The following is a 25,681-nucleotide window of genomic DNA, read 5'->3' as shown; positions in this document are numbered from 1 at the left end:
AAGCTGTGAGAGGCAGCCCAGAGATGTAAATTCCTACCCAGTCATGAACCCTGTCATTAGTTCACTGTTTAAAATTAACTGACTGACCTCCAGAGTATTTTTTAAAAATATTCTTCTCGGGCAGCCCAAGGGCAGAAGAGGCTCAAGTGGGGCTCTGATTCTTTTTTCCTTCTTGGTTAGTTCTGCTCCTTCTGGGCCACTGATTTAATTCAAGCTGAATCTGGGCCCCATCTGCCCAGTCTTTGCAATGCCTGCTCCTCCCTTGGAGCAGGGGTGGGGGTGGGGCAGGAGGGGGGCAATACTATTCACATCCCTGGACTTTTAGGGAAGGGACCCTTCTCCAGGGTGTACCCCGTGACTTCCTGTCTGTTCTTCTTCCGTGTACCCATAATCCTGTCCTTGTGAAATGCATTCTGTGACTGATGTGCACAGTGGAGTTCATTGCCACCCCTCCCCCAACTCAGCCACTGTCCACCCCCAGCATTCCATTTCCTACTTCCTCTTTTGTGCTCTCCTTGACCCGCCAAATCCTTTAACATCCTGCCTTCTCCATTCTTTCCTCAGCCAGGCTCCTGCTCTCCCCCCCAAGAGACCACTTGTTTCTAGGCCTGCAGTGTGACCACATCTTAGCTGACCTGGTCTTCCTAAATGCACCCTTCTCCGCACCACTTCCAGGTTTCTCTGTCCAAAGCAGGCGTATGAATGTGTGCCACCCTGCAGGATTTGCAGGTCTTAAGCGAGGAAAACGATGGACCGTGCTGAGATTGTGGAAGGCCCTGGGTGAGAGAATGGTGTAAGCAAGGCTTCATTCCCCAGCCTTCTTATAGGTAGCATGCTAATCAGGATCCCAGAGAGATGAGTTTGAGAAAACTGGAAAGGTGATTTTTTTTTCCCCTGTAAATCAAGTGAGAATAAAAAAAGGGGGAAATATGAAGTTTTGGAACGGAAATACTTAACGCCGAGTTCCCCTCAGCTGCATGTGAGTTGGGCAGGGCCCTCATAGTTGTCTCTTTCAAAAGGCATATTAAATAGCGACGATTAAATGATTCCATATTCAGCACAGGCTCTGGTAAATAGTAAACACAAGGCATTTTAGTAAAACTGAAGCAGGACTGGTCACATGCACAGACGTACGTGTTTATAAAATACATAAAATGGAAGACCAGTGAATAGCACTCATTTGTTAATGGTGAGGTCATGATTGTTTCTTCATACTTTTTTTTTTTTCTGTGACAATTGTTACTTTGCTGAGTAAAAGCAAGGAACCGGAAAAACCAGTCTTCCAGAGGAGAAAGCCACATCCCACACATTTCTTCCCTGCTCATCTCGCCTTCTCCCTCTTCAACTCTGTCAGCTCCTGAACCTTCTGCCTGTGTGGTCATGTGACTCTTGAAGTACCGTGTTCCTGGCTGGTGCCTGCCTGCTGGCCATCATTTCCGCCTTTAAGGTTTCTCTTTATCTTTTACTCCCCCCCCCCCTCGGTTTTTTGAGACAGGGTCTCTCTGTGTAACCTTGGCTGTCCTGGACTCCGTTTATAGACCAGGCTGGCCTCGAACTCATAGGGATCCACCTGCCTCTTTATCATTCCTCCCACTAGACTGAGCATTAGGACACCAGCGCTAAAAGTGTCTGGTTTGCGTTTGTTTACCTCAGTGGAATGCTTTCTTCCCAAGTGGAGGTTTTGCTAAAAGCTGGAAATAAAACATGATTTAGTTGCTGACAGTCCTAACAGAAGGAGAGGGCCATGTGATTTCCTGAGGGTAATTAATGCTGTGGGATCTCTGGTGCAGGGGCCTACAGCGGGAGAGAAGGAAGAGGCGGCTCTTGGAGGAGAGGGGGTTGGGATGATGGTTGAGAATGATAAGGTGACTAGCTGTTTCCTGGACAGACAACACAAAGCCAGGTAGGTGTTCCCAGCAGGAGTTTTGCATGGAACCGAGGCACAGGTCCTTGGGGAGTGGGCTGGCATTCAGAATGGAGAAAAGACTGAGGTGTGAGGTGTATTTTTCTTGGTGCTTGGCAAGCACTCAGAAATGGTTACATCCTCCTCCAGGTGTCTATGGAGGCTTAGGGGGTTCAGTGCTTTTTATGTACTTCTGCTTTTGAGAATTTTTCTAAAGTTTTTAGATTTTACCAGATTTTGCTAAAAGATCATGTGTGAAAAGCCAAGAGCCATTGTTTTGGAAAAACAAAAACAAAAAAATGCACGTGCACACACATACACACACATACTCACATATACACATACATACACACATACAAATACATACACATTCAAATACATACTCACACACTCACATACTCATGCGCGCACGTGCGCGCACACACACCCCCCCTCACGCCCTATTTAGAAATGGCAGAGAAGGACAGAGCACGGAAATGGTTTGAAGATGCTTTTGCTCTAGCCAAGCTTGGCCGCGATGCTCTTGACAGGCACAGGGCAGGCCCTCAGCTGCCAGAACTCCACAGGGACTAGCCAGTCACGCTCTGGTTGCTGGCTCCAGACACCCTTTCCAGAACCTTCAAGTAGGCTGGTTTCTGCCTCTTTACTTGCTCCAACTAAGTGGGAGCGCTCCATGTTTTATCCTGAGGTCTAGGAGAGCAGGTAAGCAGATGTGGCAAACATGGTTCAGTGTGGCTCTTTTCTAGCACTGAAGACTGAACAGGCACAAGCCAAGCCTCCAGAGGCGGAGGAAATCCACTCTTTCATACCTACTGGCCCACAGATGCTGAACTACCTGGCCCTTAGGATCCTGTCCAGGCAGATTCCTCACCCTCAGTGCAGGCGTAACAGCCCTCTGCATGCCTTTGTTCCAGAGCAGGTTCTCAACCTATAGGTCGCGACCCACATATCATCGGACATGTAGCGGGGGTCACATATCAGATATCCTGCATATCAGATATTTACATTATATTCATGACAGCATTGAAATTACAGTTATAAAGTAGCAGTGAACATAATTCCATGACGGGGGGGGGGGGGGGTCACCACAGCATGAGGAGCTGTGTGAAAGGGTTACAGCGTTAGGAAGGTTGAGAAACACTTCTCTAGAACAGGATGGGCTGGCGCCGTGGTGGTGCATGCCTTTAATTCCAGCACTCTGGAGGCAGAGGCAGGTGGATCGCTGTGAGTTCGAGGCCAGCCTGGTCTACAAAGCGAGTCCAGGGCAGTCAAGGCTACACAGAGAAACCCTGTCTCCAAAAAAAAAAAAGGATGGGCCCACAGCAAAGTTGTTTGTACTTTTTCTCCCATCATGCAAGAGTGGCTTATTGCTGATGCACATGTTTATTGAAAGAATTTGAGCTTCCCAGCCCGAAGGCAGTGAGTTCGGCTTGTGTACTTTACTGTGCACAGAGGAAATTACTGACCGTTGAAGATTCTCTGGATCCTTGGCGTCGTAAGGCAGAACGCCTTTTTTAAGGGAGGGAGGTTGATTTTAGTGAAGATAGGCGCTGCCTTTCCACAGGGAGGATTTGGTTCAGTGTTGACCTGATGCAACTTCTGATGTTATCAGCTTGCTCAACAATGTGGGTGACTTCAGGACTCCATGAAGAAGAACAAAGGTCATGGAACAGACACGGAGGCCACTGTCAGTCACACTGGACATTTGGGATTGTCTGGGGAGCACCATAGTCTCCCTCAGAGTCAAGTAACTGTCAGACGTGTAATAGTTTGCTGTTTTCTCAAAAGCTCAGGAGCTAGCCTGGCAGCGTGTTCAGCCACGCCGGGGTTAACAGACCTTTGGGAGGACTCTGAGGAGCCATTGGAGGAATGCAAGATTTCAAAACAGGATTGTCAAAGAAAAAAAAAATGGTTTCTCTGGTATGTGAGGTCACCCCCATAGGGATGAATGTTTTTCTATTACTGAGGAACAAAGAACCAGGAAAACATTTGTAAACTTTATTACAAGGTCTTCATTGGGGTCAATTAGAAAGTGTAGAGCATTTGCCTGTTTCTGGTATAGTGCCTGTCAATGCCAATACTTTAGCATTTCACTGTTTTGTTTTGTGGGTTTTTTTTTTTTTTAGACACTTCATTTGAACAGGAAACAGAAGGAGGCTCATGGTATGGCTTGGTCATCCAATGAGAACAGTCTCAGAACCTTTTTGTCCTGTTAAATACTGAGGGGAGAGGCACTGTCGTCCCCATGTGTGATGTCACTGGGAAGAGCATTCGCACACCAGTCCTTTCTGTGTGGTATCTGCCCAAGTTTGTGTGACTCAAATCATCTTGCTTGAAGGTCAGCCCCAGCATGGTGAATCCATGTTCTCTCAGGTCACCTCTTTGTCTTGTCACAAGTCCTGACGGTTTACCTTCTCATGAGAACAACTGTTCACCGTCCAGTCAGTTACCTGTATGTCCAGAACACAGCCGTTACTTGGCACTGTTCAGCCTGGTTGAGGCATGCTCAGTGGTGCCTCGGCTCTGAAATGCATGCTTTCTGCCATAGAGAAAAAGAAAGCAAGGAAAGTGTGTCATTATAATGAAAACAAAAGTCTTAACTTACAAGGCCCGAGTTTGGACCATCACAAGGAAGGCAATGGTATAGTTCATCAGGGGTGGCAGCAAGGTGAGTCAACTTGGATCCAGATTGAACCTGCTGGTGATAAACCTTCATATCCCCCCACTCACTGCACCACACCCCTTTTTATCTGCAAGTGTTGAAATATGTGAGCAAGTATAGAAGATTTGGAAACTACGGAAAACTGAAACAAACAGTGCAGGCAAGCTCCCTGCCTCTCACTGCCTCCTAACCAAAGCACTGGAAACGCCTTGGCAAGCCATCTTCCCGCTTTGTCAAACGAGCATTTGTAGTTTTTGTACTTAAGGCATATGCTGCCCCCTTTTTCAATTACCTTGCTCGATAAGCATTCTTCTCGCTTATTTTATTTCTCTCGCTGAGATAGGATGCACACAAAACATCATTTAACCATTTTCTAATTTCTGTAGCACTAAGCATGTTCAGTTGTGTTAACTGTCACCTTTGTCCATTTATGGAACTTTTCATTATGCATAGTCCATATCTGAGTAATATTCTGTGACGTATAATCTGTTGTATCTTATTTGCCTGCAAACAATAGCAGATGCTTATTTTGTGCTCACTGTGAGACTTTATGACTAAGTGTGGATAGTATCTGGGGGGCTAAAAAGATGATGGCTCGCTCAGAAGTAGAGAGCACTGGCTGCTCTTGCAGAGGAGGTGGGTTTGGCTCCAAGCATCCACACAATGGCTCACAACTATCTGCTACTCTGGTTCCATGGGATCTGATTTCTTCCTCTGTCCTCATTGGGCACCAGATTTACATGTGATGCACAGACCGACATGTAGGTAAAACGTCTGTAAATGTAAAAATAAAATATAAAAAAAAAACATTAAAAATACGGTGCGTGTTCTACAGGACCCTAGAACTCCAAGGGGAAAGCGGCCAAGTTGTGTCCTGTGGAGGTGACAGCACAGGGTCTGTGGGGTCATATAAATGAGAGGAATTTGACTTGAGGCTTTATTCGTGAGATCAGTCCTTGATTATTACAAGTTTTATGCATCAGTTTTGTTACTTTCATAAGTAATAACAGTGAGCTATTTGTAATAAATCTCTGCTCATATTTCATATTTAGCCTTTGTTTTCTCCCAAAAGGCATTCTTGTCATTTGTCTTTTTTTTTTTTTTTCCAGTGTGTAGCTCCAGTTGGCCTCAGAGTTGCCACCCTCTTGCCTCTGTGTTCCACTCACCGGGACTAGAGGTGTCCTCTCCCATTCTTTCTGTGACGGTATCTGTGGTCAGTGTTACAGGTGTATCTGTACTGACTGGTGTCCAGGTGGTCTTACTGGTGGGTGTATCCCTCGTTCCCTTCTGTCCCCAGGTCACTAAGTGCTTGCAGAGCGCTCTGTGCATCTCACCCTCTTTGATTGGAAAGTTTCCGTTAACTGTGGGGAGAAGAATCAAGTTCATCTCACCCAGCTCACATAATCACTTTGGGATTTAAGAAAGAACTCTGTCTCTGTCTCTCTGTCTCTGTGTCTCTGTGTCTCTGTGTCTCTGTGTCTCTGTGTCTCTGTGTCTCTGTGTCTCTGTGTCTCTCTCTCTGTCTCTCTCTCTGTCTCTCTCTCTGTCTCTCTCTCTGTCTCTCTCTCTGTCTCTCTCTCTCGTGTAAGTGCAGGGACTGGACAGAACAGTGTGTAGACGAAGTGTTAGTTTGGAGAGTAGACATATTACCCAGGCTTTTCATATGTTCACATCGCAACGGCTTGAAAGATAAAGTTTAATGGTTAAAACATACCTCTAAGCACCCATGCATATTTGTGTGAATGTACATGTTGTAAAAATACGCAGTCTTCCTTTTAAGGCCGTATTCCCAGAGAACATAAGCGTGGCTGTGTAAGCCATTGCTTGGCATGGGCAAGGCCTCAGCTGCATCCCCGGCATCTCGCACACATGGGATGTTAGCATTGCTGAGCCAGACATGGCACCATCATCTTTACTTCTGCATAGTGACGCAACCCACAGGACCAGGGGCTGTGATAGTAAGAATTAGAGAAAGGGCCTGGGGCTCCATCTGAGGCTGTGAGCCTTGTGTCAAGTGTTAAACAGCCTGTAAAGTCCCAGGATAAATTCTAGACAATTTCCGGTAATTCACACTGCAAAACCTTTCACTGTGTTATCAGGCCCTTTCATTTAAGAGTGGAAGGAAATGCTTCCTCATTTCTTGTCAGTTTTTTATGTTGGCAATTCCATCCTTAATTTAAAAAAGCATTGGTGTTTTCACTATGAAAACAGCTTTCCTGAGTTTTTAGCTGGAACCACTAAATTCAGTTGTTTAAAGCTCACTGGTGTTAGCCTACGCAGTTACATTTGTGTGTAAAGCAACCTAAAATTGATTTTTGGGCCTTCAGAGTTTGGTGGTTTCAGTCTGCTCACAGGTTACAAGAGGCTGCAAGAGTCAGAACAGCCACTGAAGAGTCTCTTGGCTTCACAGCTCTGCATGTTTGTTGAGTTATTTGGGTCTGCCTTTTCTTCACTTTTAATTTGCTAGGGCAACTGTAAGAACAGCACGGAACAGGTCATTAAACAACAGATGTTTGTTGTCTCACAGTTCTGAAAGGCCTAGATCCGGGTGTCAGCATCCCTGGCCTCCCAAGGTCAGCCCGCCCCCTCCTGCACTCCCCTCCCGTCCCCCCCTACACAGCTGCCATCTCTTGTGTCCCTGTGTGCACACACATACCTGGTATCTCTTCCTGCAGCCCAGGGTTTCTTCTGATCAGGACACCAGCCTGCCCCGGTTAGGCTCTACCCCCAATCCCCAATAGCCTCATGGTAATTTGCTTAATAATTTCCTTTAAAGGCTGCAGCTTTAACTTGGATGTAGGGATTTTGGGGAGTTGCAGTTTCCTAAACATCTATTTAGGACAGCATTGTTTTGCTTTCATGTGGGGAGATTAATATAAAAAAAGAAACCAAAGTAGCACACTACCAAGTTAGTGTCTGTTATTAAAGGGGAAGAGGCGGGTAAGTAGATGAAAAAGATAACTCAAACTGCTTTACAGGAAAAGTAACTCTGTCCTAGTGCTCTTCTGGCAAACGACTTCTCTGACATTGGCACTTTTTTTTTTCTCTTCATGTGTTAATAATGTGTCATAGGGAGGCATCCATGCACTGACTGTCCTAAAATGCTGTGTAACAATCTCGTGTCTGTGTGTGTTTGTCTGTGTGTCTTCAGTTTGGTCAGATAATAGTGGGCATTCAGGCTGTTTCCAAGGTCACCCCTCTCCTAACTCCCAAAGTGGAGAGCTGTATTCCCTTTAAAGCCTGAGCTGGAAAGAGCCACTTAATAAAGGCAGTAGGCCTCAGCTTTCTGTGAAAGCAGGCTGTTTTCCAGCTTCCTGTTTGTTGCTGCTTAGTCTTTCGGCCTCTCCGAAGAGGCCCACACTATGGAGGGAGGGGTTTTCCTTGGCCACTGAGGTCATCTCTCACCTCAGCTCTGCCCTTGGACAGGGGTCTGTCTGAGTCATTAATTAGCAGGAGTGCCCACTTTCAGTTAAGCAGCCTTTCTTATATGAACGGCTGTTGCCTGTGACTCCTTTCTGCCTGCCCCAAGCCTCTGGCATGGTGGCAAGGGGCCAGCCTTCTAATGGAGAGTGGGAGCAGTCTTGCCATTCATCAAGATCTCAGAGCATGCCAGGAAGGCCAGGCACTTCTGACGTTATCAGGCCCTGTAAGCCAGCTGCTGCAGCTAAGGGTGGAACAGTGCTCTGCTTGGCCCGGGGTTTCCTGCCCTAGCATCTTAGCCTTATGTGTCACCTGCCATTGTTTTATAAGCCATGCCATGGTGCAGATGCTCTTTTGGTTTCTGGAAATAAAAGCTGTCTCTAGAGAGGTTCTTTTCCAGATCCCTGAAGAGTTCATTTTCACCTGGGACTTCTAAACCACACAGGGCTAGTGTCCTGTTTACCCAGCTGGGAGAAGGCACTGGCAGAGAACAGCCCTCTTCTAAAGTCTGTGTTAGCTCCCTACACAGTCCCCAGGAGGTCCTGAGGTAGCTTGTGTTTATGAGGCTCTGATTTTGCAATGCTGTGGACATGTTGTGCACATAGGCTTGGGTGCAGGAAACGTGTAATTTCAGCAAAGATTTAAAGGGTTGTCTACAGTGTTTCTAATTACTGTTTGCTTGGCTCACCAGGGCCTAATAAGAGTGTTTACGTAACCTAAGGAGTAAGGAATGCAACGCTCATGTTACAGGCAACCATGCAAATCAAATTCTAACCAAGGATTGCAGAGAGTCGTTGGTAGGGAAGTATGCCATTGGGTTTTAATTTTAGAACAAGAGCAGTTTGGAACTTTCCCGCCTGTCGCACACTGACAAGAAGGACATGCACACCTGAAATTGGCTACTCTGTGCAAACCCCCTTAGAAGTCACCAGTGGCCTCTGATAATTCACTTTCCTTTTTAACTTGGCAATGAGGGAGGGAGAGACTTAGAGGCTTCTTTCTTTTCTTTTCCTGTCCTTCACTGCCTGTACAGGAAACCAAGCACGGGTCTGGAACAGTGGTGTCAACTTGGGTACAGCTGGGCACCAGCCTGGGAATGTTGAGGTGCCTGGGACCTGATCTCCACCCCACCACGCTGCTTTAATTGTCTGGGATGCAGTCTACTGGCCTTTTAAGAAGCCCCCCAGGGGGGTGATTATATACCAAGGTTGGTTCATGAGACAAATCTCAGCCCTGGTCACACAGGGTTTCTGCAAAGCTCTCGGGCAATTCTGATGTGCAGCAAGAGTCTGGCCAATGGATTGACTAACTGAACTAACCGTGTCCTAACGATAGGAAAAGCGAGGCCCAGGAGAGTGGGATGGTTGGTCAAGGTCAGACACTTGTTGCGGATGCCTGGGTCTCAGGTCTGATGTCTCTTCTGGACTTTGTTTGCTCAGTGCCAGTCCTTGTGTTTGTTTATTGTATTTATTGATGCCTCCTCATCCTTCAGGTGATGTTCCCGACTCCAGGAGGCCTTTTCTGGCTCCTCATACTCTTCACCCATCCGGTCTGGGTAAGATCCCCTTGGTTGTGTTTGAACAGCACTTTTACGTAGGCGTCCCCTCACATGGTCGGTTCCGGAGAAAAGCCCATAACCTCCTTGTGCGCTGTGTAACTAACTTGATGGTATGTGCTAGGTCCTAGGTACCATTTGTTGGGTTGCAGTTCCCTAACTTTCGGTTTAATCTGTCAGTCCACACGGGTTGCTAAAAATAATCAGATTCCGTTTACTGGTTCAGACAGCTACGTGTGTTTCCTGGGGCCTGCTGCATTATGGGTCAGGATCTAGTGGGAGAAATGGTTGACCCAGGCAATGCTAATGGTGATAGAATGAAAGCCAGATTTTGGTGGCCTCGCATGTTGCTCAGGGTGCTTTGAATAGCATGCAGCAGTCAGGGTGCAGTTGACGTGACGAGAGGGAGCCTGTGGTCCTTCGGCAGATGGAAGGTTGTCTGATGAAAATAGTGTTTCATGGAAATGTGCTTTCAATCAACTCTGTGTTCATGTTGAATATGTAACTCTGAGCGGCCACAAGCCAAATAGCTGAATTAAATGGCAAAAACAATGTGTTTTCCTCTATTCATCCTCAATATTTAGAATGGTGGTTTTTACTGGGAAAGCACTGCCAGCCCCGTGAGCTTGTGTTTCCTGCTTGTGGCTCTGTAGCCTGTAGGTGGCTTATGAAGGTTGGTGTAAATGTCACACAAAGAAATGATTGTCATGGGAGTCAAGAGTTTAAGCCACCTTGGAACCAGGAGCGCTCACTGGGCAGTGTTGTGGGTAGATCCTAGGACGTGAAGGTGTTGAGGAGCCATGGCCAAAGTGCACAAGTTACTTTGGAATCTATAGAACACATTTTTACAGGTTCATTGTTATCAGGGACCATCACATCCTGGGTGTGTGGAATCAAAGCCACCACACATCAGGGAAACTTCCACAACAAGCACTTCGATAAAAATGTTAGGGCAAAGAAAACAAATTTAGTTGGAGATAAATGCAAAATATTTTTTGTTCGATTGTTTTCTGAGGCAGGTTTTCATTGTTGCCGGCTGGCCTTGAATTCACCGTCTCAAAGATGTCCCTAAACACCCAAGCGTCCTGCTGTCCCACCCTCGCAGTACTAGATCATAAGAGTGGTGGGCTGTCACACCAAGCTCCAACTGGAAAACATTTTCATACCAAGTAACTTTACCATATTGTACGAAATGCATTAAGATCACTTTTAAAACAGAAATCTCAAGAACAGTTTCTGTCAGATTATTTTTTTACATTTTTGGGTGAAAAGATTTAACAGGCCAGTAAAATCCTATTGATGAGTAACTGTTGCCATCTGAACCTCATTGGTGAGTAATGATTGCCACCCGAACCTCAGAGGCATGGCAGTATAATCCAGAAATAGAAAGGAAGAAATTAATGCTCTAAACCTATAAGGACTGGTGTCCTCATCACCTACGTCACACTGCTGACCTTCTGTAACGCCCTGCCATTTAGGACTAAGGTTTTACAAGTAAATACACACCCATGCACACCTACCCACACCACCCACGTGCATTGCACCACACCACACACCCACCCACATTTGTGCACATACCCACACCACCCACACCACCCACACCACCCACATCACAGGCACACAACCCACATCACAGGCACACACCCCAAACCCCACACCACATGCACATACCCCTCCAACACCATACACCACACTGCATACACACCACACACAATACACACCATCCACACACCCACACTCTTGCATACACACTACCTATACCCTCACACACACCACCCACCCACCCACACATGCACACACACACATCACACCATGCCACATGCAACACACACACACACACACACACACACACACACACACACACACACACACACACTAGAACTGGAGTTTGAACCCAGGTCTTTCTGATTCCTAAGTCCTGTGTCTTTGGCCCGTGGTTGAGGTGTCCAAATAAGACTGCTTACTGAGTGTGAGCATTTACCATGCTGGTGGAAGAGCCCTTGATTTACCGTCTTAGAATTTCCATTGAGCATTGTTCGGTTGCTGAGATGATAACTGTCCATGAAGTGTGGAGAAACGGGGACACGTGTACACCCCCATTGGAGTGCAAGCTGTCCAGCCATTATGGAAAACTGCCTGGTGGTTTATGAAGAGCCTAAGAGTAGAAAGAACTTCTGTCAGTCCTGGCTCTGGTGTACACCCAGAGGAGATAAGGTCAACATCTGCATCTCCATAGCTATCACAGCATTATCCACAGTAGGCCAAATATGGAAAAATACCTGTCTGTTGGTGATAAGTGGAAAAAGAAATTACAGCGTATGTATGCACGTGTGTAGGTGAGTCCCTGTATGTACATGCCTGGGTTATTATTCAGCTGTATAAAGGAGGTTTGTGACACTCGGGATACCATGTGTGAATCTTAGAGGACATGGTACTGAGTGAAATAAGACAGAAAAGAAAGCCAAACACTGCTTATATGTGGGATCTGAAAACGGCAAACTCACAGGCGCAGAGAGCTGAGCAGTGCTGGTCCGGGGCCTGGAGGGCGGCAAATGGACAGCTGGCAACCAAACAGTTCTCAAGTCCAAGGGGGGGTGTGAGTCCTTAAGGGTCAGATGCGCCTCCCTGTGTTGTGGGAGGTGGTGTGTGGTAATGAATCTGACTGAGGTCGTCTGCACACAGTGTGTATGTGCAGCAAAGCCCTTGCATTCTGGGAACGTGTCCGGTCTTTGCCAGTTACATATTTTAAAAGGACTGCTTGTGATATGAGGTCATAGCTTTAGAATGTGGGGATCTGATTATCAGCTATATTTGATGTAGGAGGAATCGAATGAGCAAGATGGTTTGTCTGCGTGCTACCTGTGTGATTGTCAACAAATCACTTACCTGGTCTGTCTTCAGTGTCTGCATCAGTCAAATGAGACGTTATAGCTTCCTTCCCACAGGCCCTGAGTTAGAAGAATATAGCAGCCTATAAAATGGTTCTGCCCTCTGCTCACAAAGCTTGCTTTCTCTGCCAGGACATTGTCTGCTTCCTGTTTGGGAAGCGTGCCCATCAGAGCCTTTGCGGTTCACAGGTGGGTCACAGGGTTTCCCGGTTCCTTCCTGGAGCCCTCTGCGGAAGCTTGGCAGGACGGAGCATCCTTGAGAGTCAGTATTCTGGAACTTTAGGTCATCTGAGCACACTTCTAGAGGAGGCGTGCAGGGTCCCATGCCTGCAGAGTGAGTCACACAGGTAGTCCTGTGGAGCTGAGAGCCCTGGCTTCTCCAATGCGTCACCTTCCTAAGATGCTTTACTGCCCTCGTTCCAGGATGCTGCTTCGTGGGCATTCTGCTCACGGCTCACTTCCTTCTTGGAATTCCCAATTTGTCTTCCCAGATCCTGCTGTTTATTCTTTGGTCCTTTGCGAGCATTTCCTTCATTGTAGGATGTTGAAATGTTGACTTTTTCCCCCCCTCTTTCTGCTGTGGTTTGGGCCCGTTTTCTCTACATACTCATCTGTACCCAGCAGGCTTCCGTTAACCTCACTTTTAAAACTACTTTGCGTTTTGAACTCTCCATCTGCCTGCTTCTCCGAGGATGAAGTCGAGGTTTATTAATTAGTTTTATTTATTAATAGTCTCACCTATTCCATCCTGCCTCTTATTTTGTTACCTTCCCCATCCATGGGTGATGCTGCCTCCTCCCTAGTTTCTGAGTTAAAATGTTACCAACATGAACAGGGAACCAGCCTTAGTGTGTTTTCTTTGTTTCTTCGTTCCCTCCAGCACTTGGGCTCTCCTTTCAAAATGATCGGGAGTTTGTTTTTTCTGTCTCCATTTCGTCAGCCTGGTCACCTGCCCTCAACAGTAGTCTACGGACTGGTGTGTGACCTGCACTCTTGCATCAGAGAGCTCTGTGATGCTGAGATGCCCCACTGTTTGCCTTCGGGGGTGGGGAGACTTCCTTGGGGTTCATCTGGATTCTTCTACTTCTTCATCTCTGTCTTTCTTTGGGTTCGTATTGGCTGGGTATCATGAAGTGTCCCACACGAGCGTGTACTCTGTCTCTTGTTTTCTTCTGGTCATTGTGATAGACCCAAGCTATAGTCTTGAGTACACCAAAACCTGTTCAGTGATCACAGCATCCCTCTTCCCTCGTCCCCTGAGGCTTTCCTTCTGCACAGTCAACTTCCGTCTCACTCTTCCCCATCTCACATATCATTTCTCAGGGAGGCTCCTCTCTCCACCCTGCCCCTGTGGCGTTATCTGTCATAGCAACCTGTTTGTTTTCCTTCTCTTCACTAAGCAGAGTAAGTTATTTTAGAAGTACTTACACCCGGCTTTGATTGCAGAATTAAAGCTCCCTCAAAAGAACATTTTATGATTTGTGCATTGTTACATGTTTTGCACGCAGCATGGTGCCTTGTGTATTGTAGGTGCAGCATGTTCTCCGCACCCATCCCCCCCCTCCCCATCCCCCCCCCTCACCTCTCACGCTCCAGCTTGGTGATTGATCCCACAGTGAATGTCTGTTTGTCAAGTGCTCCACAACTGCACTCCTCCTTTTTTGTAAAAACTCTTTTGTTTTACTTTGTGTGTGCATATATACATGCCTGCATTATTTTATGTGTACCATATGTGTGCAGGGATCTGCAGAGGCCAGAAGAGGGCATCGGGTTTCCCTGGCACTGGAGTTACAGGCTGTTATAAGCTGCCATGTGGGTATCGCACGTGTATTTCTAGTCAACAGTTGTAGTGTAGCTGTTTCTCAGTTTTAGGCATTATCCTTTGTGCCAGTATTTGGTTTGCTTTTATCTCCCCTTGTCCCTTGTTTTTCAGTTCATTTTGCCAACAGTAATCGTATTGTAATTGTACTGTGATTTGGGCGAGATCAATATTCAGTGTTTACTTTATTGCAACTGTGGAATCTTCTCCACAGATGAGCCTTTTAATATAAGTTTGATTAACGTTTTCTCTCATGATTAAATTATGTGGCCAATATTGACTTTTTATCCTTAATTTTTGATATCAGTTGTAAATCGCCTTTCAACATCACCAGCCACATAGGAAATCTGTCAAGGTCATCTTTGGAGGAAGAGTCTCTGAAACCTTCCATTCCTTTCCAGGTGGCGAGTGGTTTCCACTACTGCACCACCTTGCCAATTCCTTTAGGCTCTGTCTTGTATGGGGGCCCTGCTCCATGCTGGCTTCATTGTTGGTTTAATATTTCACGAACACATTTTCCAGTGCTCACAGAGGAAGGTGGGAATTCCAGAGATGAGAGGCACAAGTCTGAAAAGGTCTTCATAGGCATCGCGTGAGGGACGCCACCACCTCCTCCCACGCAACAGCCCGGTCCTCCCTCTCAGCCATGCAGGTTGACTCGACCAAAGTGATGGTGGAGAAGCCTAGTCCCCTGCTGGCCGGGCAGGAGTTTGTGCAACAGTACTACACCCGGTTGAACCAGGCTCCAGACATGCTGCACAGATTTTATGGAAATGAACTCTTCCTATCCCCACGGGGCCTGGATTCCAATGGGAAGCCAGCAGATGCATCTATGGGCAGAAGGAAGTCCTCAGAAAAGTGATGTCATAAAACTTCACCAACTGCTACACCAAGATCCACCATGAGGATGCTCACGCCACTCTTGAGTGATGGGGTGGTGGTCCAAGTGATGGAGCTACGGTCCAACAGCAGCCAGGCTCTGCGGAGGTTCCTGCGGACCTTTGCCCTTGCTCCTGAGGGGCTCTGTTGCCAACAAATGCTATGTTCACAAGGACATCTTCAGATACCAAGATGAGGTCTTTGATGGCTTTGTCACGGAGCCTCGGAGGAATCTGAGGAAGTAGGAGAGCCTGAAGAAAGACAGCAGATGCCAGAGGGTGGTGCCTGATGATTCTGGAACTTTCTATGATCAGATTGTCATCAGTGACTTGGAGGGACATTTAGAGGAGCCTGCTGTAGAGCTGGAGCCCGGAACCAGAACCTGTGCTGGACATGCGAGAGGACCAGCCTGAGCCCGCACTGGAGGAAGCCGCTCCTGAGGACGTGCAGAAGAGCGCTTCCCCACCCGCCAGCCAACATGGCCCCGACACAGCAGGACTTGTGGACATTTTCTTGAGCATCTGTGACTATTGTGGGGCTGTTCCAGTGGCGGGGATATCACCTCCCATGGTCAAAGTGTGCCACTTTCATGGCCCCGTCCAGAATCTAAGCTTGGGTCTCAGATTCCACTGCAAAGGCTTAAGAGAGAGCGGAGAGTTTGAAAGTAACGGATCAATATCCCTACACAGAGGGCACCCCGGCCAATCCATGAAGCTGGTTAACCAGAAGGTGTGGAACCTTGAAGGATGGGGAGACAGCACCCTGACAGTCACCAGCTCTTCATCAGGAACCTGCCACATGATGTTGACTGAAGGATTTTAAAAAATATATATTATATTAATTTATTCATATTACATCTCAATTGTTATCACATCCCTTGTATTCTCCCATTCCTTCCTCTCTCCCATTTTCCCCTTACTCCCCTCCCCTATGACTGTGACTGAGGGGGGCCTCCTCCCCCTGTATGTGCTCATAGGGTATCAAGTCTCTTTTTGATAGCCTGCTATCCTTCCTGGTGGCACTCAGATGAAGGATTTTTTTTCCCTCAAATCTATGGGAGCATAGTGTCGGGAAGTTACCTAACTTCAGTTTTGTTGTGTTTGATGATTCTGAGCCTCTTCAGAAAGTCCGTAATAATAGGTCCATCATGTCCCTCTGAATGTGGAAGAGAAGACTTGAGCCGCCAGGGAAGGCACCCACAGGGATTAACCCCCCACCTTCCTGTGTGGGCCGAGTGGTGGAATGAGAGGCCCTCCCTGTGGGAGGCATGGTTCAGAACCCAGAACCCAGGCTTTGGCGTGGGCCAGGGGAATTACAACTTCAAGGCAGTGAATTGCTCGGCCCAGATCTCACACAGCACACAGCCCGGGCTCCTGTAGAATGGTGAATTCCTTCAAGCTGCCCTTGGTGTCTCGGGGTAGACTATTATACACTGCTTGGGTTTGTACAGTTTTGATTTCGCCTGTGTTCATGGTGTGTGCTCCTCACCCTTCTCCCCTCCCCTGACCTTTTAGTCCCTCACTTCCAGTTTTCCCGAATGATGCTTTAGGAGGAATAGTTTTAAAGAGGAGGAAAGACTGATGTTCCTGCTCACGCTGCTTATACCGACTGGAGTCTAACAGCCGTTCCCCCGAAGGAGCGTGTCTCGGTTTTCACTCTGAGTGGTTGCTCATTTTTGTTGGGAGACACAGGATTTGATAAAAATTTTGGAAGCAGGAAAAAAAATCCATATTATCAAGAGTCATGACTCCTTTCTGGTGTGGAAAAATTGCCTTTTTGGCAACTACCTCTGGGGTCCTTTCTGGTGTGGGTAACCGAATAAAAGGTGTTTCCAGAAAAAAAATAATAAAAATTTAAAAAGAAAAAAAAGAAAGAAAATGCCTTCATCTTCCTGGATTTTTAAGTGATGACTCAGTTAAGTGTGTGTGTTCAGGGTGGAAAACATCTGCTTTCCGAATTTTGACACCTTCCATCCAAAGATGCTTCTTGGAAAGTTGCGTACATCAGGTTCTGACTTTGAATCCTTTGTATGAAAACCTTGCCCTGGAATTTTGTGGGCTTTTTTCCTTCTTGAATCCTGATTTAGAAAACTTTATTAACGTGGGAACATTCGTAGATCCTTTTACTCTGGCAAGCCTTTCCCTGGCAAAGCTCTGGCAAGCTTTTCTTTCTTAATGTTTAATAGGTTTTCTCCACTGATGAAATGAGCCAGGTCAAGTCAGATTAAAACATAAAGGCGAGTTTTTATTGGGTACAGCTCTTGGGTGGGCTCCTGGTCACAAGGAACAAGGCCAGGGAAGTTGTCTTGGGTAGGGAAATGAGAAGAAGGGGAAGAGAGAAAATGCAGAGAAGGGGAGGAAACCAAAAAGTCTGGATTATATAGAAAAGCCCAGGCCTTGGGTTGGAAAGTTCAGGCTAGTGGGCAGGCTTTGCCAGCCACACCCTGTAACAAGTAGGGACTGAGGGATGCTGGGAGAACCTGGAGGCCAGGTCCACTTTGATATGTGAAACATGTACCCCTGTAATGCCCAAGTTGTGAAACACCCAAAGACTACCAGGAATCAGCTGGATGCAGATTACACAGGGTCTCCTTTATTTCAAGCTCAGAGCCTGGACTGTCAGCCCCCTCATGAGGAGAGAAGATGGTGGCCCCTAGTGCTAGGGGGAACAGGGTTTTTAAAGGGAAAAACTGCAAGGAGGGGGTTCCCAAGCCTTGCTGTTAGATGATAGGTTAGAAGGGTACAGGGGCGTTGCCCTTTAAGCTGATTGGCTGGGGGACCAGGGCCAGACTGCAGGGGGTAGTTTTCATTTGTTCTGGTCACTATGACCTGTAGCTCTAATTGGTTCACCCTAGCTCCTAGGAACAGTTGCTAACTGTATGTTTGTGGGTCTCCCTGGAAACTCCGGGGGCTCAAGTTTTCAGGCCCTGAGCACACAATGTCGTTGGTTTGGTCTCTACACCTCAGCCACTTGTCCTGGGTCTGAAACCCAACAGTGTGGTTCTCAGCTGACTTGGCGCTCACTCTGTGGACCAGGGTGTCTCAACCTTCCAAATGCCATCACCCTTTCATACAGTTCCTCATGTTTGTGTTGACCTCCAACCTTAAAATTATTCTTGTTGCTACTTCATTGCTGTAACTTGGCTACTGTTAGTTAACCATAGTGTAAATGTCTGATATGCAACCCCGATGAAAGGGTTGGCCCCACCCCCAAAGGGGTCACAGCCTGTAGGTTGAGAACCACTGATGTAGGTCATGTTGGCCTGGAACTCCCAGAGCTCTGCCTGCCTCCCAAATGCTGGGAATAAAGGTGTGCACCACCATGCCTGTGTAGAGGAATGTTAATTCAGAATATGGCTGTTCTGGCTAGAGATCACATCCAAAGACGTTCTAGGTCTGTCTGATCTGGCTGGAATACAAACACGCCTTTAATCCAGGAGATAGAGGCAAACAGATCTGAGTTCAAGACCAGCCTCATATAGAGCAAGTATCAGGTAAAGAAAAGCTTAGGTCTAGGTGTGGTAATACATGCCTTTAAAGTTAGTTTACAGAAGGAAGCACCCATGTTTGAAAGTGATGTCTAATTGTGAATGGCAGAAAAGGTGACAAATCAGAGAATATTTGACAGAATGGGATATGCCCAACTCTCAGAAGAGAGAGGAAAGGGAAGCTACTTGTGAGGAGGCAGTTTTACCAGGACAGTAACAAATGGGTTGCAGAGAGAGAACTCAGGTGAAGATGGAATGAGCCAGAAAATGAGAAGCCAGAAGATTAGAGCAGATGGCTGAGTTAGTTTGAGGTCAAGCAGAGCAATTCTGAGCTGAGTGAGAAGTCAGGTTAAACAAGTCAGTTGGGAGAAGAGTTTGAGCCAGAACAGCTAAGTTGAAGCAGCCAGCCCAGAGCTCAGGAAGAACAAGTAAGGGTGAGCTCATTAAGCAGTAAGTCTCAGAGGCTGAAAACATTCTAGGCCTAGGTTAGATTGTATGGAGGCTAGAAGCTTCCAGGCCTAGGCCTAGGTTAGCAGGAGGCAGTAAGCCTCCCAGACAACAATTGAAACAGGCAAATAAAATATACTTTTACATGCGTAGCCTGTCTTTTAAACGAGAAAGTTTAGTTTGGAGAGCAAAATAGCCTTTAAATTCTAGAGAGAAAATATACCACATGCTGGGATTTCCCCCTCTTTCTTGTTCCTTTGGTTGTAAGTACTTCTGTCATCAGATATTGGCTCTCACGCTTTGCACAATTGCTCTTTGATCTCTTGGGCAGCTTACTGAACATACCTTGAACTGGATCGTTCAAGCCTGCTGGTGAATTTTTAATTTCTACCACTATCTGAGTCTCCATGGTTTTTGTTTTGTTTTTTTGTTTTTTTGTTTTTTTATCCTCCAAATGCTTCTCTCTTTGTGTTTCTTTTTGGTAAATGGCTTTTGTTATCTCATGGGTGTGTTCATCTGACCCATCAGATAATCAGTCTGAAGCTGTGCATGCTACTCCCCCAACACCCCCCTCCCCACACACCAAGCAGCCTTCCACCCCCCCCCCCATTCCTAGATTTTTATCTAGGGACTTTTGCTGATTCTTCCTGCAGTCCAGGCTTCCTCCACAGTGACTTGGCTGGACTGTTAGAAAACATGTTGGTATTTTTAAGTCTTTTTTTTTTTAACCCTTGACTCTAGCTATTTATGAAATAGTTCAACCAGAATATAAACTTTACAATTTTATTTGCCTTTAAGAAGAGGAAAAAGAAAGGGTGGAGGTGGCCCATGGATTTGGGCTCAGGATGCTTGTGCAGGCCGCTGTGTTCAGTCCTTAGCGACCCCTGAACCGCTCCAAGGATGGAGGACTCATGTTCGATTTCTATGAGAAAATAGAACCAGCTGGGAAGCTCGGTGGGTAGCGGCCTCGGAGTCGCCGCATTGACAGTCAGCCCCTGTGTAAACTCTTTTCCGTGTAACTCTCCATCCTGAGTTGGACTTAGAACCAGTCCATGGATCCTTGCTGAGAAAACAGCCCAAACCTGTAGTGGGGCTGGGGGTCTGGGGCTGGGGGTGGGGCTTCCGGCTTATTGTTCCCCTTCCGAGGATGGTGCGGGCAGGGTGAACCAATATGTCCATTGGTTCTAGTGTTTGAAACCTATAGAGATGTAACCGGCTGGCCATAGTGGCACACTCCTTTAACCTCAGCAGAGGCAGGTGGATCTCTGTGAGTTCGAGGCCAGCCTGGTCTACAGAGTGAGTCCAGGACACCCAAGGCTACACACAGAAATGCTGTCTCAAAAACAAACAAAAAAGACAGAGGGGTAACTGGATATTAGTGGCATTTGGCTCCTCCCTCCTGCCCCATCTTTGCCTCCTGCCCCAGAGCTTGTGAGGAAGAAATGAAGTTCTCTGGCCCCTCCTAGCTTAGGATGGAAGAGCTTCTCCAGGGGCTAAGCCAGTTGCTGCTTGCCTGTGAGTTCTCTCTTTCACGCACACATGTCCCCATGTCCTCTGTCCTCATTGCTTTGTGTCCTGGTGGGTCAGCCCTCACTGCAGGAGAGGGTCACCCATACCTGCCCTGGGCTGCTGGCTCTGTGCAGGGCTCCGCCTTCAGTCTCCTTAGCATTTCTTGGGAGGCAGTTCTGTTGCCCTGGGAGAACAGGGTAAGTAGGAGACTGTGATCTGCCCCTAGATTAGCCCCAACTCTGTAAACACACTCACTCTCTTCCTGGCGTTCCTCCTCCCCTTAAGACCAAGGACGTGAAGACGTCAAGGGCTCCTTTTTGCTCACAGGTTTATTACGTTTAAGCAATGAAGACAGAGAGTGGAGCTGCTACAACTGACAGAAGAAAATGTGAAGTTAAGGTTTTCCTTATATTCAATTCACTAACTCCAAAAACCCTTAAAATGGCAACCCAACAATTGCAACGCATGCTTCTCAACTTGTAAAAGGTTGAATACTCTGAAATGTTTTCCCTTGTGGGCATTTTCAGCGGATGGCAACTCAGCACCCAAGTGCGCTGGATCCATGTTCTCAGTAGTGAGGTGAAGTTATCTCAGTCAGGAAAATAGGAAAGCTAGCAGCGAAGAGGTGTGTTTCCCCTCTTTGTCCTCTGGAAGGGACGGCATCCTACTGTAGCACCTTCCAGGAACTGTGTGTGAGGAGATGATAGTCCCATCTGTGTAGACTCTTCTCCACCTTGCCTTTCTCAGTTGGGATGGAAGGCAGTGGCCATTGCCTGTCACTGTGGTTTTGACTGGAGGGTTTGATCATTAACCCAGCAGAGTCCGCTGCGGTCAGTACAGTGACTGAGGAGAAAATTGCATTGTGAGGTCCTTGACCCCGTGGCCCAAGAGCCAGGGGTGGCTTCCCTTGGGCAGTGCTTCTGCACTGGCCTTTACAGCAGAGCCCCCCGACCCAGGCTTCCAGCCTAGGCTCTCCTCGGCACGGTGTACAGATTGTTCCGATAGTTCAGCAAGCAGTTGTTATTTACTCTGTTTTTTTGCACTGACATTTGGGAACCACTATTTCAGGCACAGGAAGCCAAAAGCCAACTCCGGGCTCTCAAGTATTTGCAGAACTCAGGGAGAAAAAAAAAAAGACAGTCTGTGTACCTGGACAGCTGACCCTCTCCTGTCAATCATTCATAATCCACACCCCTGTTTCTTCCTCACTGTGGATCTCCTTGCTTGGGAGAAATGGCAATGCTGAGGGGCGCTGGCTCAGCTTATGTCTGTCTTCTGCCCATCAAAGCACGTGTGTACATGATACATAAGTTGTATATAGTGTGGATGGTTGCAGTCCCATTTTATATGTCTGTAAGTGTAAGGCATGTGTAAGTGGATGGCTGTTGTCTCATTTCTCGTTCTTGTATGAACATGGGGGTTTGTGCATGTGTGGTATGTGTGTATTTGTGCACATGATCAAGTGTGTATGGGTGTGTGTGTGTGCTTGTGTAGACCAGAGGTTAGGGATCTTCCTCTATTGTTCCACCTTTGTTTTTTGTTTAGTTTTGTTTTTTAGACAGGGCCTCTCACTGGACCTGGAACTCGTTGATAAGCTAGGCCGGATGCTTAGGACAGGAGTCGGCCTCTCCGTCCCCCTCCTCTTCCTCCTCCCATTTTCCCCTCCTCGAAGCTCTAGGAGTTACAGATAAGCGCCTCATGTGCCTTTTATGTGACTTCTAGGGGTCCTTACGCTTGAAGGGCCAGCGGGTGACTGACTAAGCCGTTTCCCAGCTCCCTTCCTCCTGCCTCTGATGCTAACACGTTCACCTACCTATGCCTGTTTTCTTCAGTGGACCCTCCTAGTTTTCTTTCTTTTCTCTTGATAGCTTTGTATATGTGAGAATATGTCATATATAAAACCACCAGAAAGACATACTCCCTTTAACTTTATGGTCACCTAGGTTCTGCTTTGTGCCATTGAGTCATCACTAAAGATTGATCACAGTTAATATACAGAGAGCTCGGCTGGGCCCTGACGGTCTGTAGCAGCATATGTAGACGTAACTCCTTTTCTCAGATGCTTGTAGCCTCTCAGTAATTTTTTTAAACCTTTAATTGGCGTAGTAATTATACATACTTATGGAAAACAGTGTCTCACATATGTGAAGGGTACACACACACACACACACACGCACATGCACACATGCATGCATGCTTGCACACGCGCGCCACACACGTACACACACCCCAGATCAGACTGAGGTATGTCTGTTTATGTTAGGAACATCCAGCATCCTTCTTGTAGCTATGTGAAGTATAAATTGATGGCGTCTGCTGCTTTTGCACTCTGCTGTGGAACATTCGAAGGCTTTTACCTGACTGTGCCCCCTTGCCTACTAACTGCCCTCACTATCACACATTTAAGACTCTGGAAACCACTATTCTCTGTTTTTATGAGACCAGTGTTTTTGCTTCTGCATAGAAGTAAAAACCACGCAGTGTGTCTTTCTGTGCCTGGCTTATCTCACTTAACACCATGTCCTCCAGTTCCACCCGTGTCACTGCATACGGCAGAAAGTGCATTTTCATTGTTGTCCCTGTTACTGTGTCATTCCACACCAGGCTCTTTATCCATTTGTCCACTGAAGGACACTTAGCTGATTCCACATCTGGGCTGCTGTGAGTAGCCTTGCTCTGTGACGGATGGAGCAAATGTTGTAAGGACTGAGCTTCTTTCGAATTCTCTCCCCTGGCCCTGCCCCTCACCCTCATCTTTTTTTTTTTTTTTTTTGAGAATTGAGACAGAATAGCATACCTTAAGAGCATGCCTCTCTTCAGGTAAGGTCTGCCTATGTAGCTTTGATTAGCCTGAAGTTCCTTTTCCTCATGCCTCAGCCTCCTTAGTGTTGAGACTACAGGCCTGTGCTACCACAGCCAACTTTAACAGTTTTTTTTTTAGTCAAACATCTTTTTTAAATGTATAATTTGCCTCATTTATTTGAAAGTCATTCATAACAAATTGCCTATATTTTATTCACTCTGTCTCCCTTAATAAAAAAAAAATGTTTTTTTCCTTTTCTGGTCTTTTCTTAAACTTTTTATTGTAATTGATGGAATTTGTATTGGAAATCTTTTTTTCATATAATATATTCTGATCTCCTCCCTCATCTCCTCCTAGATCTTCCCCTCCTCCCAACCTGTCCAACTCTAGCCGCCTTTTACTCTTTTTAGAAAACAGGCAAACAAACCAAAATAAAACAAACAGAAAAAAAAAAAGCGTAAAACATGAAAGCATGAAAAAACAGAACAAAGGGGGAAAAAGCATGCAGAGATACACACAAATACAAAACCCATAAACACACACACACACAACACTGGGAACCACAATATATAAACAAAAGTCCCATAAAATAAAAAAAGGCCCAGACAGAGCATCGTGAGACAAAAGAGAGCTAGAAATACCATTGAGTTTGCTCTGCATTGGCCATGCACTGCTGGCATGGGGCTTGCTTGCCCTTGAGTGTGCTAACTAGACTTCTAGAAAAGCGATTGTCTTAGTTTTCTACATTACAGAAAGAACAGATGCTTGGTACAAATTACAGAGTGGTTTTCTTCACTGGAAGCCATTAAAGGGTTTATGGCATAAAACTACTTTGTCAGAGTTCTGTTTCCAAAGGTCACTCTGATAGCTAGAAGGGGTCAGAAAGAGGATAAAAGTTGCTGACAGAACAGATGAGGAAAGTGCAGCTGTGTGTAGAGCAGCATGCAGGGGGTTGCCAGGGTGACATGAGAGAAGAAGGACCACAGGATGCTGAGTGTGCCTGTACAGGGCAGAGGGGAGAGGGTAGGACTTTTGGGTCATCACTATGTGTCACTATCACATAGACAAGGGGACATAGCAATCCGGAGATGGGAACTGCAACAGAGCCAGGCATTGATGCAGAATGTGCTAAAAGATGCGGTAGCACAGCCTGGGGGTGGGGAGCCCTAGGTGTTTCCTCAAGAGGGGAGATCCAGTCTCAGAGGGGATGAGAGGCCAGAAAGATGGAAGGACTCAGGCACAGAAGACACCCCTGTAATCTCAGCATCTTGGCTTCAAGGCGAGCCTCGGGCGCTCAAGGCCAGCCCACAGTGCAGAAAACCTGATTCCCGCCCCCACCCCCCCACAACACACCAAAAAAAAAAAAAATGGCAACAAGAATTTTTCAAAGTTGTCTTGGTCAGCCATGGCAAAAATCACTGAGATGTCTGAGGGGCAAATTAGTAAGACATGGGGCTTAAGCAGCGTAAAAGCCATGGTTGAACTTTGCTAGACCTCATGGAGGTGGGATGCTCGTTGGTGGGATGCCAGCAGTACCTACATATCTATCGGTAGTCATAAGGATTTGGACTGGGTATCAATCCAGGACCTTGTGCATGCTAAGCAAGTGTGTCATCATGGAGCTACGTTCCCAGCCCTTAGGATTTTGGACTGTGTCACAGTACAATAAGTACACTGGGAAAGGCTGATGAAAGTTGTTATTTTAACTTCTTAAGATAACCTTATCTTTATTGTTTTATTCAGATTATAAAGCTCCATATACCTGATGTAAGTTTTGGGCTTTAAAAATGCAGCCTGGAATGACGTCCATAGCTATTTCTTTGTGCAGTCATATATTTGAGATATGCCCTTTAGGGTTCCTTGCTTTAGCACACACATGTATGCAAACACTTGGCAAGACGTTGGTTTGTAAGGTTACAGGTAACACCAGATTGCTTCCTTTGAGCTGTGTGTACCGCTGTGGATTGTACACGTTCATGTCAGGGGCACCACCGCCTGCAGCTGAGGCATGCCACTCTGTGGGACTGCAGCATTTTCTGGATGCTTGAGCTTTAAAAAAAAAAAAAAAAAAAGACGTGGTATCATTTAGCTTTGCTGTGGGCACATTTGTATCTTTTCCCGACCAGTGTGGCAAAGTTCCCGAAGTGGAATTGTGGGGGTCAAATGGCGAGCACATTTGACATTTTGATAATCTTTCACCACCGAGAGCCACCGCCTCTCCCTGGTTTTGTCATTATCGTTGTTAAATATAGATGGAAGATAATGTGACTGTGAGAAATGTTAATGATGGGAAGAATAAAGAATAATTG

At 46.6% G+C, this 25,681-nt stretch overlaps 1 protein-coding gene and 1 pseudogene across 3 annotated transcripts in view; both read left to right on the top strand.

Moving 5' to 3' along the window:
- Positions 1-15,938, top strand: part of LOC311578879 (ras GTPase-activating protein-binding protein 1-like) — a 45,873-nt pseudogene extending 29,935 nt beyond the window's left edge. Inside the window, exon 3 of the transcript XR_014783677.1 lies at positions 14,555-15,938. The product of XR_014783677.1 is annotated as a ras GTPase-activating protein-binding protein 1-like (transcript). The remainder of the gene's footprint in view (positions 1-14,554) is intronic.
- ANO6 (anoctamin 6) overlaps positions 1-25,681 on the top strand; it is a 172,963-nt gene that overhangs the window by 29,947 nt on the left and 117,335 nt on the right. The window contains exon 2 of one of the 2 annotated variants that reach the window (XM_084748942.1): positions 9,478-9,540. The exons of the other annotated variant lie outside the window; for it this stretch is intronic. Coding sequence (XP_084605068.1) covers positions 9,478-9,540 — 63 coding nt within the window. The remainder of the gene's footprint in view (positions 1-9,477; positions 9,541-25,681) is intronic. 2 annotated transcript variants of the gene reach the window in all.

Source organism: Acomys minous, assembly GCF_964271855.1.
Source record: "Acomys minous genome assembly, chromosome: 12".
Taxonomy (NCBI): Eukaryota; Metazoa; Chordata; class Mammalia; order Rodentia; family Muridae; genus Acomys; species Acomys minous.
Note: the sequence above shows the minus strand (reverse complement) of the source record. Positions and strands in the feature narration are given on the sequence as shown.